At 43.0% G+C, this 18183-nt stretch overlaps 2 protein-coding genes across 3 annotated transcripts; both read right to left on the minus strand.

Annotated features, from left to right (window-relative positions):
• Positions 1–183: 183 nt before the first annotated feature.
• Positions 184–9589, minus strand: dapk2b (death-associated protein kinase 2b). 2 transcript variants are annotated; one of them, XM_037254039.1, is made up of 12 exons: positions 9453–9589; positions 8987–9119; positions 5542–5763; positions 4901–5039; positions 4283–4412; positions 4158–4206; positions 4059–4085; positions 3826–3978; positions 3567–3612; positions 1298–1387; positions 1135–1215; positions 184–1063 (listed from the first exon to the last, which is right to left on the minus strand). In XM_037254039.1, exons 2-12 carry the CDS (start codon positions 9061–9063, stop codon positions 980–982), a joined length of 1098 nt encoding a protein of 365 aa, XP_037109934.1. In that variant the 5' UTR covers positions 9064–9119; positions 9453–9589; the 3' UTR covers positions 184–979. The 2 variants fall into 2 exon arrangements, with proteins under 2 accessions (XP_037109934.1, XP_037109933.1); XM_037254038.1 differs by lacking the exons at positions 184–1063; positions 1135–1215; positions 1298–1387 and adding an exon at positions 1445–3152.
• A 67-nt stretch (positions 9590–9656) lies between these two features.
• Positions 9657–18019, minus strand: tbc1d2b (TBC1 domain family, member 2B). The gene is made up of 13 exons (XM_037254037.1): positions 17530–18019; positions 16383–16533; positions 15536–15707; positions 14293–14447; positions 13975–14204; positions 13479–13898; positions 13219–13329; positions 12920–13116; positions 12260–12754; positions 11604–11721; positions 11313–11498; positions 11113–11234; positions 9657–10956 (listed from the first exon to the last, which is right to left on the minus strand). The coding sequence occupies exons 1-13, from the start codon at positions 17863–17865 to the stop codon at positions 10761–10763; spliced, it is 2889 nt and encodes a 962-aa protein (XP_037109932.1). The 5' UTR covers positions 17866–18019; the 3' UTR covers positions 9657–10760.
• Between the last annotated feature and the right edge of the window lie 164 nt (positions 18020–18183).

The following is an 18183-nucleotide window of genomic DNA, read 5'->3' on the forward strand; positions in this document are numbered from 1 at the left end:
GTTGCTGCCAGACATTCATTCAGATCTGCTCCAATGATCGCTCTAATCACTTTCAGAATGATTGCACCCAAACAACATGAGTCTTGTGAGAAAGAGCAAGTGACCGCTTGGCTCAATGAACTCTTTCACATATTTGATATATTATATTGTCATGAAAAAGAAGAAAATCACATGCGCTTTCAGTAAGTTTGAGGAGTTTATTAAACACTGTTTCAACTAACAGCGCATCAAAGTAAACATGTAGTAAATTAGAACGTTTGTTTAAAACAAGTAAGACGTTTGGTTGATGTTCATATTTACACCATAAATAGATTACAAATGATTCCATAAGAGCTTGTACTGTATGAAGTATATTACATATGTACTTTATTTATACACTGTTATATCACACGATTTTCATAAGCCACTGAAGCAATTAATAATCACAACCATCATCGCCATCGCTTGCTGAAACACTTTGATATTCAACGTTTACAAAACAATACTGTAAAAAGATATTTCATTGTTAAAACATCATTAGCGAATTCCAAAAAGACATTTTTAAACTATCATTGTCTTCCAAATGTGAAGAGACTAATGATTTATTTGCCTCATAATGAGGCATTCAAAGTCCATTCTGAACTTGTATGTATATATGTTAACAATTACGGCTCCGTAAAGAGATAATGGAACCACATTTTGGACCATGCGGCCCACTCAATAAGAAGAGAACCCCGCTGTCAGCACCCGGCAGCTGAAGGATTTTTAAGACTACGTGTTATTCGCGGAAGCTGTCTACATCAGTGAAGCAACACGACCTCATCACATCCTGTCAACAATAATCCTACTACAGCAAGAAGAAAAAAAAAAAAGTCATTGAAAATGCTACGTAACATGCCAGCAGATGATGTGGCGGAAACTTATAGGCTGCTTTTTGATGATGAGTAACAGCTGTCTCACAACAGGAACGTGAACACATCTATGTTTTAAGATGCTTCTTTCAGGAAGTGCTGCTTCTCTTTCTGGTCCTCGGCCGCCTCTTCAGGATTTCAATTTCTTCTTCCTGGTCACTTTCACAATCCCTCTGACAGAAAACACACGGGGGAGTTAACACACGTGCACTCATAATAAATTTGCTTTCATTGTGATTCTTACCCCGTCCTCCGCTGGCAATTTGTGGCCCTTCTTCATGATCCGAGTTAAGTGATTGCACAGAGCAACGATCCGGAATGAGAGCTGTAAAAAAAAAAAAAAGAAGCATGAAATGAAAGAATTTATTCTTTTCAGTAATGTGATAATTAGGTGCGGTTAGTTTTACCTTCCACCTACGTCGGGCGTACTGCCTCTTGAAGTTCTCCAAGTTGACTATTGACAACCTCTTGACCATCGCTTGTCTTGTATTGTGAGGCTGCGGAGGAAAGTAATGACAACATGAGAAAAAAATTAAATAAAATATTCGATGCACATACTCACATAAAGTGTGATTAGTAAAAATAAAATGGAATATCATATCAATTTGGGCAAACAATATACAATGAACACAAACTGATTTAATAAAACTATTTAATTGGGGAATTTAAAAATTGTGAATGTTTTCACAGAAGTCAAAAAAGTGCACATTGTAACTGTAAGGAACAGAAGTATGGCATGTAAGATCGGATAAATGCATTTTTATATGCTTGGAGTTTTCCAAAATATAGCCAAGAAATAAATATTGTGCAAAATAAATAAATAAATAAATACATAAATAAAATAAGTAATATTTCTACTAAGAAGAGATCTTTGAAAAAGGAAGCAAACCAACAAATCATCATCATGGCAAAGGTAACTTAATTGCTTGCCAAGTTACAAACTAAATCAAAAAATGGAATGAAAAATAAATTAAAAGTGTAATTCCATTAGAAAGATTGGCTTTACACTCTGGCATTCAGAACACAGCGAAGCCATAAATAATGGATAACACAACATTCACAGCCTCCGCTTGCCAAAATTCAAACCTATCAGAGTCTGCCTACAAGCCATCGTGCTTGCTTAACACATCTCAGAGCGAAAATAATCAAATGTACTTGGAGCATGAAACCAATGTTCTCCACTTTGCACTTTGGACATGTTTATGCTGGAAAGACCTGTTTATGGGCCCCATTCGGTTCCATGCTTGAATCAGTCTGACGTGGAGGAAGATATAAGAACTGACAATACCTTCATCCGATTTTTTTAGAGGGAAAACAAATGTCAGATATAAAGAAATACAATGGCAGACAAAGAAAAAGCATCATTTTTCCCTGATTTGACATTTTTAAAGACCCTGTAAAGTGAATTCTTAACTATTTTTGACTAGGAAAAGACCCGTTAGCTCACAAGCTAGCGCCTCCCTTTAAGCCCTGTTGACGTCCTGTGGGAGGTTCGCAATTAGATTTTTCAAGATTCTGAAGCCAATTTTTGTTTCAATCATCATTTGGTGTGAAAACCCAAATGACTATGTCACATTAGAAGAGTTTATTTTCACTTGACAGGGACTTCAGTCTAACTTGCTTCCACAACCAATGTGTCAAGTATCCAAAAGCATGTTAAAAGTCATCACACCCCAAAGTCTCTCTCTCCTCTTATCAATTTGACTCTGTGAGGGGTTTTGGGGTCCCCTGATGCAGCAGCTCCTTCAGCGCTATGTCCAGACAGCTATCATGTGCTCCCTGTGGATCCAAAGAGCTAACCACCTCCTGCAGCCACTGCAGCTCCGAGTTCAGCTCCTGCCTCAGCGCGTCCATCTGATTTTCCCTCTCCTGGTACTTCTCGCTGATGCTTTCCAAGTTGGCGCCCACGCCCGACAGCTCTTCCCTCAACAGCCTCCTGGTGGCTTCCACTTTGCGATACTCATAGCGGACTCGGGAGAGTTGCCTCCTGGTGCTTTCGTTCTCCTCTTTGTACCAGGCCTCTTTGTCGTTATAAATGTCGAGCAGAGCCTCCAGGTCATCTTGCAAGGTACGGTGGGCCCCCGCCACCTGTGTCACCTCGGTCTCCAACAAACCGATGTCCTCCACCACGCGGGCAAATCGTTCAAAGCTGGCGTACGAGTTGTTTGTGGTCATGCTGGAATGGGACTGGACGGTGTATTCCTTGAGACGTTTGGTCTTCAACTCCTCGGCTTTCTGCTCAGCATCCGGGGCGGCGAAGGACTTCAGACACAAGGATGGAGGAACACTGAGTCAGAGGTTAGCTCTCAGTTGGAGATCCACAACACACGCAGTGGTGATTCCCAGTCGGAGGTGATTCCGTAGGATTAGTGTGTGACGTCCGTTGAGCATTGCCGGCCCGGGTTACGTGTGACACATTTAGGCAACAAAAAAACAGCAAGAGCATGCGTTTGTTTTTTTGTTTTTGGTTTTACCATATGCAGCCAAGTCAGAAGAAGAAGGTTGAGATATTTGATCACCTCAATAAGCAGACATTATTTATGACACACCGCTCACATTGGTTCATGATATTGCGCAAGTGTTCCTAATAAAGTGGTCCCATCATTTTCCTTTGATGGATTAACATGCTACTTTACAAACACGTGCAACAACACAATAAAAACACACGCACAGTACCTTAATCCACGGATGGTTGAGCGCCTCTTGTATGTTCATTCGTTTCCTAAAACGAAGAAAATGCAGCTGAGTAAATATCCTCAAGCACAAGTGATGCAAACCCCCTCAGGATCACGTTCATCGTAACCAAACAGGTTCAGTTTCAATTCCTGGAGGTGTGATACAATAGCAAACATATGTGAGGCAATAAGAACAAGATGCCTGCTTGTTGAAAGCGCAAATATTCTGCAAAGGTTGAGAGAGGGGGCCATTGTTGTACCTTGTGTCTTTCACCAGCAGCTGTCTGATGAAGCTCTTGGCCAGCTCACTCGTGTTGTTGAAGAACTCCTCGTCAAATTGGTAGCTCATGGCTGAGATGTTCCCTAACGTTTCCTGCTTTGTCTCACCCAGGAAAGGTGACGCGCCGCTCAAACTAAAATAAAAAAAAAAAACACCAACTGAGAAATTATGATTATCTCCTTTGGACACTTTTAGGTTTTTTATTCAACTTACAGTACATACGTGATGACTCCAATGCTCCTATGAGAGGACGGGACAAGAGAAGGTCACATTCTTGCCAAAAAAAAAAGAAAAAACTTTTGAAAAACTCACCACATATCGGCCTCCAACCCCAGAGGCTCATAATTAACAATCTCCGGAGCTGAAAAACAAACAGCACCACATCAGCCGACAATTTCCTTTTATAGCAACCATTACCAAATCCCAAAAAGACTTACCAACAAATTCAGGAGTTCCAAAAATATTTTTAAACTCCGCTCCGGCTTCCATCTTGTGCGCTAATCCAAAATCGATCACTTTAATGCGGGGAAGAGGAATGTTCCTGTCCAGTAGCATTATATTTTCTGGCTAGAGAACAACAAAAAACAATTGGAAGATTTATCAGGACTTTATTTTCCCATTTGTAATCGTACACACAAAATGGCGACAACACCAAATACCTTCTCAAAGGGGCCTTTTGTGCAAGCATGAAGGAAAACAACACAGTGATTACTTTGATATTGATGAGAAGCCATTTAAAGGCCTTATATGAAAAAAAATCCAATCCTACATAATTAATTGAATTTACCTCCCAGAATACCAAAATGCGGCCGTTTCTAGCAAAACCAAACAACCAAAATCAAATCATATTGAGCCGTGGCTGCAGACAAACAGGACGATGACTGTCAGCGTGTAATGTGGTCGAAACAAATTTGATAACCTAGCAGCGTTTCTATCTGAGAGTGTGGACGTCTGCCTCCGAAAACAGGAAGGAAGTGCGGTTTGCGATAGCCTTACATCAAGCGTATTTCACATGAGCCTCCCTCAAGTCACATGACATGATGAATATGTTGTACCTTGAGGTCAAAATGCGCAATCCTCTTGGAGTGGAGGTACTGGACACCGTCCAGGATCTGTTTGATAAACTGAGTGGCCTCCTCTTCACAAAGCGACTCCTTACGAGCCAGGAAGTCGAAAAGCTCTCCGCCAGAAACGCTGTAACACACACAGAGTGAGTCATGCGGCAAACCCTCCGAAATGTTCTCAGGACTGAGATGCGCTCAATTAGAATGCCTGGGATTGTTTTGGCAACAACGTTGCCCTTCTTTCAATGTTATATTAAGAAGAATTGATGAGGAGGTCGACATACAAAGCAACTGGCACAACTCCAACGAAGGCGCGTTGAAAACACGACCGGCTTAGTGACGCACTCCGTCACGTCACGTGGCTGACAAAAGCAGTCAGATGCTAAACTGAGCATTCACGGTTTCTAATGGGGTCTTCCGCGTTCCGGCGAGGCGCCCCGGCCTCTATTCCAAACCGGCATTATTGATTCTGTGAGAACCGCTCGGGTACAGGAATGAGAGCAAACAATAAACAAGGACGCAGAAACTCACTGAGCAAACGTTTGGCAAACTGAAAATGCCAAAGTACAGTTTGACTTGGCTTTATCAAACTTAGACACATTTGGAGCTGTGCCGTTGCGTTTTGGACTCACAGCTCAAGGATGAGCACCACGTCGGTGCGGTTCTCGTAGACGTCGTGAAGAGCCACCACGTTAGGATGTTGCAGCTGTTGCAGGATGTCCACTTCCCTCTCGATCTCCTCGCGCTTCACGCCGCGTCTGCTGGCCCGACTCTGCCGCTTCTTGACGAACTTGGCGGCGAATATGAGGCCCGTGCTCTTCTCCGTGCAACGCTTGACCACCGCAAATTGGCCGCTGCAGAAACAAAACGATTCGTTTGAAACATCTGGTGTTACCACCAGAGGAATTCAATCCTCAAGTGTCAACAGGATATAGCGGATGGTGAAGGCTAACGTCTGGAAGGAAGTTGTGAGTGAAATATTGTGCTATGATCCATCACTTCCTGTTTGAGAACAATCACGTCAAGCCGCAAGTTGCTGTCCTCCCTCTTGAGCAAATTTCCTGCCAAGGAGCAAAGAATTGTCATCCGAAAAATTTCACAACACAGCGAGAATGATCTCTTAGTGAATCATGACGTTCCTTATCAAGCTTGTCCTTCACTGTTTTCCATCCAACTTAATGGTAAATAACGAGGTCTGGCTTTGGAGGTGTTGAGCTTGTCCATGATACCAAGTGTGCTTGTGAGAGGTGATCCTTCCTGTGTCTACTGTTAGCATACATTATCTGCTGAGCTAAGAATAACATGCTCTGCACCTGTCATCTCTTCACTGCTACATAGAAGAAGAATGTCTGACGAGCTGCGCAAAGATACATCAGGCAAACGACAACAATGTGCAAAAAAGTTGGTAAGCGCTTTAACCTCATGACCTCTTCTTCACTCTTTTGGCATTTGTGGTGACGGTGCTTTGCTGTAATTCAGACACACCCCTTTATCCGTATTTAATCACACGTTAGACCAGCCATGAGACAGTTGAATGATTATTGGAGTGTAACACAGTTGTGTTTAGAGTAAACAAACCCTATTTTTGCCAAACTACTATGTGATTTATGATCTCACACTATACAGTCATACTTTGGGTTATTAAATAAACCTACAGCCATCGCTTGCTGTCAGCGTAAAAAGCAGGATGAATTTTCAAAACTTTACAGCAAAAGCTAAGCTGATTTGGAAATACCTCGTTTTCTTTCTTCTTTCAGATTTTGCGTCAAACTGAATTGTGTGCTGCCTTCTACTGGATGACAGTGGAATTACACCAAAAGTAAATGGGACGCAAAAGAAGATAGAGGAGACGGAGGAGGGGTTACTATCTGGCTGGAATTCAAAAGAGTGGAATTCAATTTAATCAGTGCTAACATTTCCATTTTGCCTTCATCACTGACATTTTCCACAAAGGTTAAGGAAAACATTTTGGCTTTCCTAAGAGGCCCTTTAATTTGATTTCTACGCATCACATTTTCACTGCCAGGCCATTGAAAGCATGATACAGTTACAGACAGATAACATTCCATCGTTGGATGGAGGAGCCGAGGAAGAGGACAGGATGAAGAATCCAGTCGATGATAACAACTCTTCTTCTAAGTGTGTGAGGAGAGTGTGTGAATTCCGGAATACTCCCTCTGCTTGTTCTATTTACGGGACCTTTCCGCCCTTGAGACCTGAGTGATAAGTTGACCCCATTTTATATGAAGACAAGAACATGCATGAACTTGTTGAATTATCCTTGCAAAAAAGTGTCATGGCAGCAATCGTCATGTCGTGCGTGCCTGCGTCAGAACTGCAAAAGAGGAAGGTCTCTTATCTGTACAGAAATAAAGGAGGGGAACAAAAAGGCCGCAATGCCGCAGACGGTATTCCGCAACGAGCCGGGCGTGCCGGCCGTCTTAACTCTAAGCCGGGCCGCCGGGATAGAACGTGGCGTCTCGCGGCAGGTTTTCCACGTGCGACAGCTGAAGGTCATTAACCGCAGCCAAGGTCGGAGGAATGCTCAGACGAGTGGCGCCGGCACGATAGTACGATGCAATTCTGAGCCTAGCAACCTCGCGGCTCATGCGACGCACACGTATGCATAATTGAGCGAGTTGACTCACTAACTGGATGAGTCAAATATGGGTGGATGATGAAAGATGGGTGCGCATTTCCAGGGTGTGACTACATCATGGAGGACGCTTTTAGTCAGTAGGCAGGCTTATGAGGATGACCATTGCATTATTATTATATTATATTATATTATATTATAGGTACTTGAGGGTGTCTAATTATTCTTTTTTAAATCCTACTTTTTTTTCAGTAAATAGTGTCTGATGACATCATCAATGTGATATGATCACCAAGCTTTGACAGGTTCTACATTTCAGACACCTTAACAAACTGACTTTGTCAAACATGCACATTTTTTTTTTTTTTTAGAAAAAAAAAAAGGGCAAACAACTTAAATGGTTCTGCTTGAGTAAGAGGTCACCAAAGCGTGTCTTTTTGAAACTCTGCTGACAATTATGGGAGGACCTCTGTCCAACTTGAACTCAGGAATGAGCAAAAGGTCAACACGGAGTTCCCTCAATGATAAACACATTCCTCATGCAGCAGGAAGAGCTCCTAAACTGACGACGTGTTTTTGGATGACCCCCTCGTGCATCGTGTAAATCCCCTTTTCTATTTACCATTTGCTCCTCCACCCCCCCAACTCCCACTTCAACATAACCGGAGTGACCTCACATTGCCTCACAGGCCACAAGCTCTGTAAAGACTTCTTGAAGACTGAAAACATTTCTCTTGGCTGCGATTTACTTAACAGCCTTATTTTATTTGGTCAGTGAGTGAAATATCATAAAACTCACAGCCGCATTTGTTCTCCCAACGTGTCAACGAGTTCTCGGTAAAAGCAACGTTTTCGTACTTCTGTAGAAAACGAGATCCCACACAAGGATACAAATGCACCTGTTCTCTAAGGGCCAACAAAAGCAAAACAAAAAGTAGCAAGTGGCATACTAACAAACTTGAGCGCTATTAGCGTAGCCAAACATAACTCCCAAGCTTCTTTCCAGTTTGTCCAGTGTGTCGGGGTGTGACAATAGACAGCAAACGACGGGTCAAAAGGAATATTTGAACTACTGGTGTAACGTTGAGAGGCTTTTCCTCTCCCTCCCAGTCCATCTGTCAGCAGGGAAGATTTCTGTCAGTGCTAAATGGACTCGCGGGTTCCTCACATGGGACTGCTCACTGCCAATTGCCCTTGTCTCGTGGCTCTGCCCAAATCTCATTCAGCGCAAGGATCCTCCACCCTGAGGTGGGGCTCATTCACGAGACAGCTCATCAAATCATGACTTGTTACGGTTTTGCCCTTGAGACCTGCTCTCGAACACTCCCAGGTTTTACAGGCCCACTGCTTATGCGCACACACATTGTGTCATGCTCTCACATGCAGACTAATGCACACTTTTTCACAACTTTTTTTGCTTTCACAATCACACGCAGGCACGCACGGGTGCGTCAAGGGCTTGAGAGGTTGACTGCACTCACCTTCCCAATTCCTCCCCGATGTCATAGAAGTCCTCCACAGCCTGCTGCTTGAAAAGTGCCATGCCAGGTGTCCTCATTGATATGGATGATCTCCTCCACACAGTGTGGGTGCCACTAAATCCACTTTCCTGCCCTGCACACACACATACACTAAGGAGTGACTACTGTTGGTCTCTGGCGGTGCATGTCCCAGCTTGCTGCAAGAAGCATTCCATCTCAAAGCCGGTCTTATTTTCACGTCATCTTGGAAGAAATATCTCGGACTGAATGAGCATCCAGTTCACAAAATGCCAACTGCGCCAAGCAGAGTTTGTGTAACAGTGCTCAGGGGTTGAGAATGTAGCAGGATTAGGAAAAATAAAAGGAGCTTTGGGGATAATCAGGGCAAGTTAGGCAGAGTTCTGCTACTACTTGGGACAATATTTTCTTTGTAAACAAAGGACAGAAGCGTATTAGGAGTAAGTACCTTGTTTGAGATGCAGAAGCTGCTCCGCGGTGTCCTCACTCAGCCTCTTGTGTTGTCTGGTCTTGTGTCACGCCATGGCAGCAGCATCACACTTTTGTGTTGACTTCAAGTCCCTCCCACTGATGCCTGCCTCCCTCCCCTTCTGAAAAAGGGCTCATGAGAGACAGACGTGCTATCAATAACACCAACATGACAGCGTTCTGGCAACATTTTGAGGTTTTTATTCATGAATGCATTTTTAAAAAGAATAACAAACTATGACGTACCTGATAGAACACTGATAGGTGATGTGGAAGTGCCCTAGAATCAGAAGTGTGCAATACAATGCTGGCAACAACAACAACAAAAAAGCAAGAAAGAAAAACAATTTGAATTGAGCTTATTCTATATAAATTGGCCAATGTTATCGCACATTATTCCATCTTTCTTGCAAACTGTTTAAGGAGTCCTGCTCTCCATTTACTGTTTTTTTTTTTTTAGACTAAACCAAAACAACAGCACATTAGCTTGACATTACTATACAGCACAATAATAAAAGACAGCAAAAGGATCCAACAGCATTTACATACAAAAAGCTATAAACAATAAGTGAGGAAAAGGAAAAAAGAAAAAACGTTGGCACCTTAATAGGACCAAACCCAAATTGTATCTTTCAAAACTAACAGCAATGTCCAGAAAGTGGAATGGAATCACCTAAAAAATGTGCCAGTAAAAAACTTGAACCACAAAACAACTTTTTCGACTGAAGACGGAAAAACAAGTCAACGATTTAACTGGCAAATAAAACAGCGTCCAAGAACGGACACTCTATACTGCCACCTTGAGGACGTGGAATGAAACTACAACAGCAAAAGCAGCTCAAATCAGCGGAAATGTTTGGTTGTGTGAAATTAAGACATTTTTGCGCATAAGTAAAATGTTCAAGTTGATTAAAATAGATGCTATACTTGTAATGGCCACTTAAGTGGTAATTAGGTATGAATCAAAGTGGCACGTGTAATAATGTCTTTCAACATTTGATATAAACAGATGCATCTCAATCAATGTCAAAGAAAAGTTGATTGATTTTAAGACTTCAATTTCAATTGCACTAAAATGAGATTTTCCATAATTGATTGAGATACACATGGACATGTCAAATGTTAACAGCCAAGATGGAAGAAATACTGATTTGGACAGCCAGCTTAAGACAAGTCATCCAATGTAAAATATCAAAAGGGGAAGGAATACTGATAGATTATGATATTTTGGTCCACGAGTTGATTGGTCCAGCTAAATAGAAATTGTTTGTTCTTGTTCCGCGCCACGTTAGTTATCCTCGTCGTCGTCGCTGAGGAAGCTGCGTCTGTCCTGAGACGTCTCCCTCTCTCGCAGGAAGGTCTGCCTGATGGCCTCCAGCTCGGTCAGCTCCAAGCGAACCTTCTCCAAATGGAAGGAACGCCGGTTCTGGATTTGCCTCATCGGGAACGGGTTCATGTCCACAAAAGCGATGTTCATGAGCTTCCTGAAAGGGAAACGAAAGGAAATAAAATGGCGCCTCAAATTACCGATTCTTATAAATTTGAGTTACCATGTATGTAGATTCAATATCATTACTATTAATATCAAATATTGTTAAAGAATTAAAAGAAACTGGTAAGGCATGTTTAGATTTCCTTACCTAGAATCAAGGATTGTGCGAGTGAAATATCGGAGATATTTGAAGATGGTGGTGGAATCCTGCAACTTCAGAAATTCCTCTTCCTTATATTTGAAGAGAGCAAGAGCAAAGCGAAAGATGATCTGTGGAGGAAAATTGGCAAATAAATAAAAAGCCGCATGGGATTCTCGAACAAACGCTCTGCCCATAATCCAGCTGACCTTAGGACCTTCGTAGAGGAAGGCGTCCCAGATCTTGAAGAGGATGTCGCTGACCACGCTGTCCACAAACACCACCAGGAACCAGTTGAAGGTGATGAGGGAGAAGTCCACCTTGTGCTGCTCAAAGTGGGCGTGGAGACGCGGCAACTTCTCGCTCATCAGGTCCTTGAACACGCGCTGGTCCACCTGCGTCCACAATCAGCGTTAGTGCACTTTTTAAGCACACAACTACAGTACAGCAAATGAATTAATAAAAGATACTTTACATATGAATGAAACTTGTTTGTTTACCTGCGAGCCGAGCAGAGTCTTGGTGTAGTAATCCCTCGGCATGAACACTTCCGCAATGGCTATAAGGCTCCAAAAGGCATCTTCTTGGTCCAGATAGAGCAACGCAATAGCTGCCAGCCTGATGAAAAGAAGAGAAAAAAAAAAATTACAGGTTAGATAAAAATGGTGTCATTTTTTTCAATTGGTGGCTAGAGGGCCAAAAATATTCGTCAGCTGGAAAATATGGGAAGTACATAAAAATGGTGTCACATGACAAAGTGAGAGACTTCTCCTTTGCCTCTTCAGGCATCTATAAGGACGCCTACCTCCGACAGGCTCTGTTACAAGGATTGCAAAGGAAAGAAACCAAACCGCAAAGTACCAAGACCGCACTTTAGTTGTAAATAAAAGTCGATTACTCATTGATAGTAGTCTAGTTATAAAATCTACATCGACTTGATTTTATCGTTGGAATTGTGTCGAGTCATGTTTTACATTTTCCAGCACAAAGTCGATTTAATTCCGTTTTCCAAGAAAAGCGTTTCACCGCTTTGAGCTAAGGCACTTCTTTTTTTGAGCCAAACACAAAGCTGTTAGTCTGTTGTATGAACTTCAACAAGTGAATCACAATTCAAATGTATTTACTGCCATCTAGCGGAGGAGCATTTAATTAGTACCTGTTTAGTCCCTGGCAGTAGCCGATGTCAGGATTCCTCCAAGAGAAAGCCACCAGAACGTTCCTGAGCTTCTGGATTCCGACGGCGCTGGGAGAAGAGTAGTGCTTGTTGTTGGGTAAAGTCCGCAATAAGTCCAATTCGATCTGCTTCAAAGCAGGGTTGGGCTTGTCTTGGGCCACGTTCAGTAAGGTCTCATAATAATCAGCTGGCAGGGTATCCCGGAACTTCTTGACGTGGACGGAGACGCACCAGCGCCACAAGTGGGAGCGATGCTCGTGCGGAATACCCCAGCGGATCAACGACTTGAGCTCGGGGGAGCGCAGCAAGTTTCGGTTCATGGTTCCGGCCAGATGGTTCTCCCACTTGACGCCGATGGACACCTCCTGATCCGTCATGGAGAGGGACTTGAGCTCCAAGGCTCTGACTTTGGCGACGAGGCGCTCTTCTTCCTCCTCCTCCTCGGGCAAGGTCTTGAAGCCATATGCATCGTATTCACTGTTAATGACATCAAAAAGGACAGGTGGCATTAATCCAACGGGGGCGGGGCTTGACTCCAGCCAGTCAAATGATGAAATATTTCACTGTGTGTGTCGTGAATCTGACACTTTGACTATTTTCCATTCCGTGGGAATGTTTCAATTCTATCGGTGTAGTCGCTACCTGACAGTGTTTGGTTTAAAGACGGGGTGTTCTTCTTGCTCAGGGCTCTCCAACTGTAGGGCGTCCTCCAACAATCTGGAGATGACCTCCCGGGCGGGACTCTGCTCCGAAGAGGAGCACACTGGGTTCTTCACCTCTTGTAGCAGCACCAGATACTTACTCTCCACCTGACACAGCTTGGCCTCCAGTGCTGTGTACTACCAAAAAAAAAAAAAAAAAGTCATATTGGACTTCCCCTAAGAATGATTCAGACTTCCCGTTTGTTTCTGTAGCAACACGCCCACAGAAGTGTGCCATACCTTTGCTTCCAATGCCTTCTCCCGACTTTCTGCATTTCTGCGTAGCACTGTCAGCTCCAGGATCTCTTTGTTTAGGAACTTGTTTTGAGATTTATAGCCTTGGAGACTGTCCTGAAAGTGAAATTCATGACATCATTGGAAATGACTTTCATTAACAAAATAAAAAAGTCACTGGAAAAACAATAGTCTATAAATAAAGTCAAATATAAATCAATAAATGTGTCAAATGGATGTCAGCAATAGTGTGCAGACTGCGGTACCTTGAGGGTGTCCACCTCTTGTTGTTCTTTCCCGAGAGGTGGCGAAGCATCATTGGGAGTCGCGCTCAGCTCAGAGCTCTGCTGCGACAGTTTTATGATGGCTTGGTCTTTGGCCTGGATGGTCTCCATCAGCATGCCCAGCTGGTCATTAATCTCCCCTACTTTGATTTTCAGACCTTTCAGCTCTTGCTGGAGGCTCTCCTTCTCCAAGGCCAGACGTTCCATGTGGCCACACAGGGACTGGATCTGTCCGTCTCGTTCCTCAACCTGGCTCTCTAAACGTGCCACCTCCTCCGGGCTTAGCGCCGGATGGTGAGTCCGATCGGAGTCGGTGGATGACGGATCTGGAGGCGGACGGTGCGTTGGTTGGCGATCGCTCTGGGATGTTCTTAAGGTCTGCTGCAAAAGTCTCACCAGCTCCTGGTTGAAGGAAGATGTTATTTGATGAACATATTGTCAAGGAAGTCCATGTCAGGTTGATTTCATCAAGTTCTACCTTCTGACTGGCCAGCTCCTCCTTGAGCTTGGCTTGTTGCTGTTGCATTTGACACATTTCTTCCTGCTGGCTTTGGAGGCGAAGTTGCAACTCCAAAGATTTGCCGTTGAACTCCACCGGGGAGCTCTCGGCGCTGCGGCCAAACTTCCCGGGGCCCATCATGTCTCGGAGCAGAGGCTTCTTGGGCTTGGACGAGTTGCGCACAAAGTCAAACGCCGATCCAAAGGAATCTGTGAGACGAGATTTGGTTCAAAAAACAAGAATTGACTTGATGGAAAAGAGCAGTATCGTAGTGAGGTATGAGGGAATGGAACGTACGTCTGTGAACTTCTGGGTGATGTTTGTGTTCGGGGAAGTCTTTGGGAGGAGCTTCCACCAGCTCCCATTCGTCTGCGCTGCTATTGTTGCCCGTGTAAAAGACGCTCCGTCTGCTGTCGCCTCCCCGACCCGGCCGCAGATATGACATGGAGTTCCTGAAGGGACGCAAACTAGTCAGCAGAGATTTCTGCTTGACTCACTCGACAAAAAAACCCACACACACATTTGATTTCATAAAGATTTGACAGTCGGTTCTTAGATACATGGTGAAGGATGAGTTTGTTTTTTACCAGTGTGATGACACAACTTGCAAGTCAGATTGCGGTCATTTTAGTGTTGAATCATGTTTGCCGCAGAAGGGGAACTATTCACGCCTGTGTCCGATAACAGCAAGCGCGTGTAACAATTTCCTCTATTGCAATCCACCTAAGAGGTGAGGGGGCATTGTCTTTGCTCCCCAAAGCAAACTTGTTTTGCCTGTTTCGCGGGGACGTGGGTTGTATTGAAACTGTGTGACCAGATTAGGCATGTAGACATTCACATATTTATTTATTATATTATTTATTGTGTTATGTTTATTTATTCATCACTCTTATTTATTTATTGTTTGTGCCTTCTTGTTTTTATTTTTTGTGTTGTTTACTTGTATGTATATTGTCTTGTCACCGTGGGATAGTGGGAACGTTATTTCGATTTCTTTGTGTGTCTTGGCATGTGAAGAAATTGACAATAAAGCAGACTTTGACTTTGATATTTTAAAACAGACTTTCTAAAAAATATTGCACATGCATAGGAACACCAAAAACAGTTCTCCCAGCTTTTTATTAAATTAATTCATGTGGCTTTCTTTACCTATATGCTAAGCCATTAACTAAATAACGAAATAGGGATTGACTGACTAATTAATTGGCTAATATTAGCAATTTTAAAATCTGCTCAAATACACTGTTTTTCCACATTAATATTTCAACAAAACACAAATATGACATTCAAAAATCCTCACCCAAACAGGAAAAAATCAAATAAAACGGCTAATTTTGACCGATTTTCTGATCTGTTGTGAAGTTAAATAAATACTAAAGAACAAACTGATGTGAAACTGATAAATATGATCTTATATCTGAAAGCGTCAAGGAACTATTTGATCCATTATAAATATCCTTAATTCATTGACCGATTAATCGGTTGCTGGAATTTGCTGAAATGCAATATAGCGAGGAAACACTGTACAAAATGGACCGACCTGAGCTCTGTACCAAAGTTCTTCAGCGAGAAATTGAGGGTATTTGTGGAAGCGGACGTCCCTCTGGGTGATTGGATCCCGACCGTTCCGCCGCCTTCCGTCTCCGACTCCATGGCAAAGTCACTGCGGACCTGCTCCATGCTGTCGCTGAGCTTCTCAAACAGGAATGCATCTACAATCAGCCATAAAAATAGATATGTTATATTAACCCCATTCTCAACAGGCCAATTGTGAGCATTATTTTATTTTTTTGCACATACTGCACAAAATTGAAAATGTGTACCAATTTCATGGTGCAGTGTTTTTGAACCGATTGGATCGCACACATGATGTTGCTTTGTGACAACAAGGGCGACACGGCAACTGCGGAACCGATCAATAAAAAAATGCAACATGGATGTGTGATGCTAATTTGTAAAATGAAATGGTTGTGGACCTTAAGTCATAACATTATCTTACAAAAAAAACATTAAAAAAATGCCAATTAATTTGTGTGCTTTCATTAGTAGTGTCCAAAAATAATCACATACAAGAAGCTACGTCATCCTAGCTAACAACTTTGAATGTTTAACATTTGAAAGCAGTTTGAGGCAGACTTCATTGAATGTTTGACTGACCTCGTGGTTCTTATCTGCCCCCCCCCCCCACACACACACACACATATCATCAAATAACACAAGAGAAAAAACAAACACCAAGGACTTTTAAAGCTTAAAATGAAAGCCTTTATACCACAGGCGTCAAACGCAAGCTTGACACCATTTTTCCTAAAATTGACATATGTTGATAGCAACCAAATGCAGGGACAGTTATGGTGAGATAAAAATAAGAATCAAGTTTCTCACACCATTGTCTTTGGCAACAAGTCCACTGACAGGGTGGGCTAAGGTGGGAGAGCTCCAGCTGTCCCTCTGTCCACAGCCTCGCGTGTTGCTGAACTCCCAGCGCTTCTGTTGGAGCTGCTGCAGCCAGAAGTGCATCACCTGCTTGCTGGGGGCCTGCCAGATGCAATGACAAACACTCTCAAGATGGACGCCCACCTGCACCATTTATTGTTGCTGAAATCAATTTGCCTTGGGAACATTTCAGAACTAACTTAGATATAATGGCATAATGCAAGTCAGACAAAAGTTTTGAAACAGCTGCGTTACATCCTGAAAACGCGTAATCGTTACCCGAACCTTTCAATTCCTTATATAACCGCAAATCTTTATACTAAATCAAAGCAGGAAATATTTATGAATACATTTGATGAGAATAGCAAAATCCTTTTTTTTTTAAGCTAGGGCATATTTATTTATAAACCTATTGTGTGATCAAAACAATCATCATCGTCATAAGTTCTGTTTCCCCTGATTCAAGTAGATTTATTTTGAACCCTTCATTGAATTCCAGTTTTCATTCAAGGGAATGAGCACAGAAGCTGCAGTCCATGCCTGGAGCCACGCATTGTTTTTGCCATTGATCATTTTTACCATCTGTCCAAAAGCAAGTGTCATCAGGATCATGTGAGAGCAATCAAAGATGACTAATAAACTGCCATAACCTTTAACCTTCCCAGGCAGTCAGTATTTATCTTACAGAGGGAGGAAAGTAAGTGAAGTAGTTAACCCTTTGGAATTTCTTAACTTCTGCTGACCTCAACCCAAATGAGATGTTGTGGCATGACCCAGAGAGGCTCTTCACCCCAGACATTCCACAAAGTTAGCTGAACTCCAACGGTTTTGTCCAGACGAATGGTCCAAAATTCATGCAGACTCACTACATTTGTTGAGCGATTTATGCAGATATTAAAAACATTCCAAAGGGTTCCAAAATTGTAATAACGGAATTCAATCAGGCAAATATAGCTCGTAGATTTTGATCACAGAGCTACAAAAACCACTACGTGACGACACAGAATAGTGAAAATGGGTGTGTCAATGGTGCAAATCTGAAAGGGAAAGAGTGGCTTGCACCTCAACAAGTTGGGGCACACTTGCTTGAAAAGTTACCTTAAGTAAAAACTCCTTCCCGGCCGTGCTGATCTGAAAGTGTCCCTCTTCGGCTTCCACGTCGTAGCTGAAGCACGCATCGCCGATTTCAATGTGTCCAAGAGGCAAAGCGTCCTGGGGACTCTTGAAATAATACAGATAACATTTCCTGGGATCGTAAACGAACCACCTCGCCTTGTACCCCCTCAAGGGCCCCTTGCCGGACAGTTTGCTCAAGAAGCCGCATAGCTTGGACGTCTGCTCCTTCGCCGACTCCACGTCGGCTGCCTTGGCGGAGGCTTCGAGCCGAGGAGCTGGGCCGGAGCTGGGCTCACCGCCATCCTCGTCTTCGTGCATCTTTCTTCCAAGTTTCTTCTTCGTGCAGCGTCGCGGATGCCCACTCTTGTTTCCATCCGCATGACTGGCCGTCTCCGTCGCAAAGCATCATGGGAGCTGTAGTGTATTTCGGGGAATGTGGAAGTGACTGGCTGGCCGCTAGATGGTGCTGTTTGTCATGATTAACTTGTCTAAAATATTACTCAAATTCACCGATATACGTAACAATTATGAAATGATTATTAGAACACTATTTGGGTTAGGGTGACATGGAAGAAGTGCTCAAGAAGAACTGTGTGAGTCACATCTGAGACACATGACAGTCTAAAGATGCTGAGA

Source organism: Syngnathus acus, chromosome 6 (genome assembly GCF_901709675.1).
Source record: "Syngnathus acus chromosome 6, fSynAcu1.2, whole genome shotgun sequence".
Classification (NCBI taxonomy): domain Eukaryota; kingdom Metazoa; phylum Chordata; class Actinopteri; order Syngnathiformes; family Syngnathidae; genus Syngnathus; species Syngnathus acus.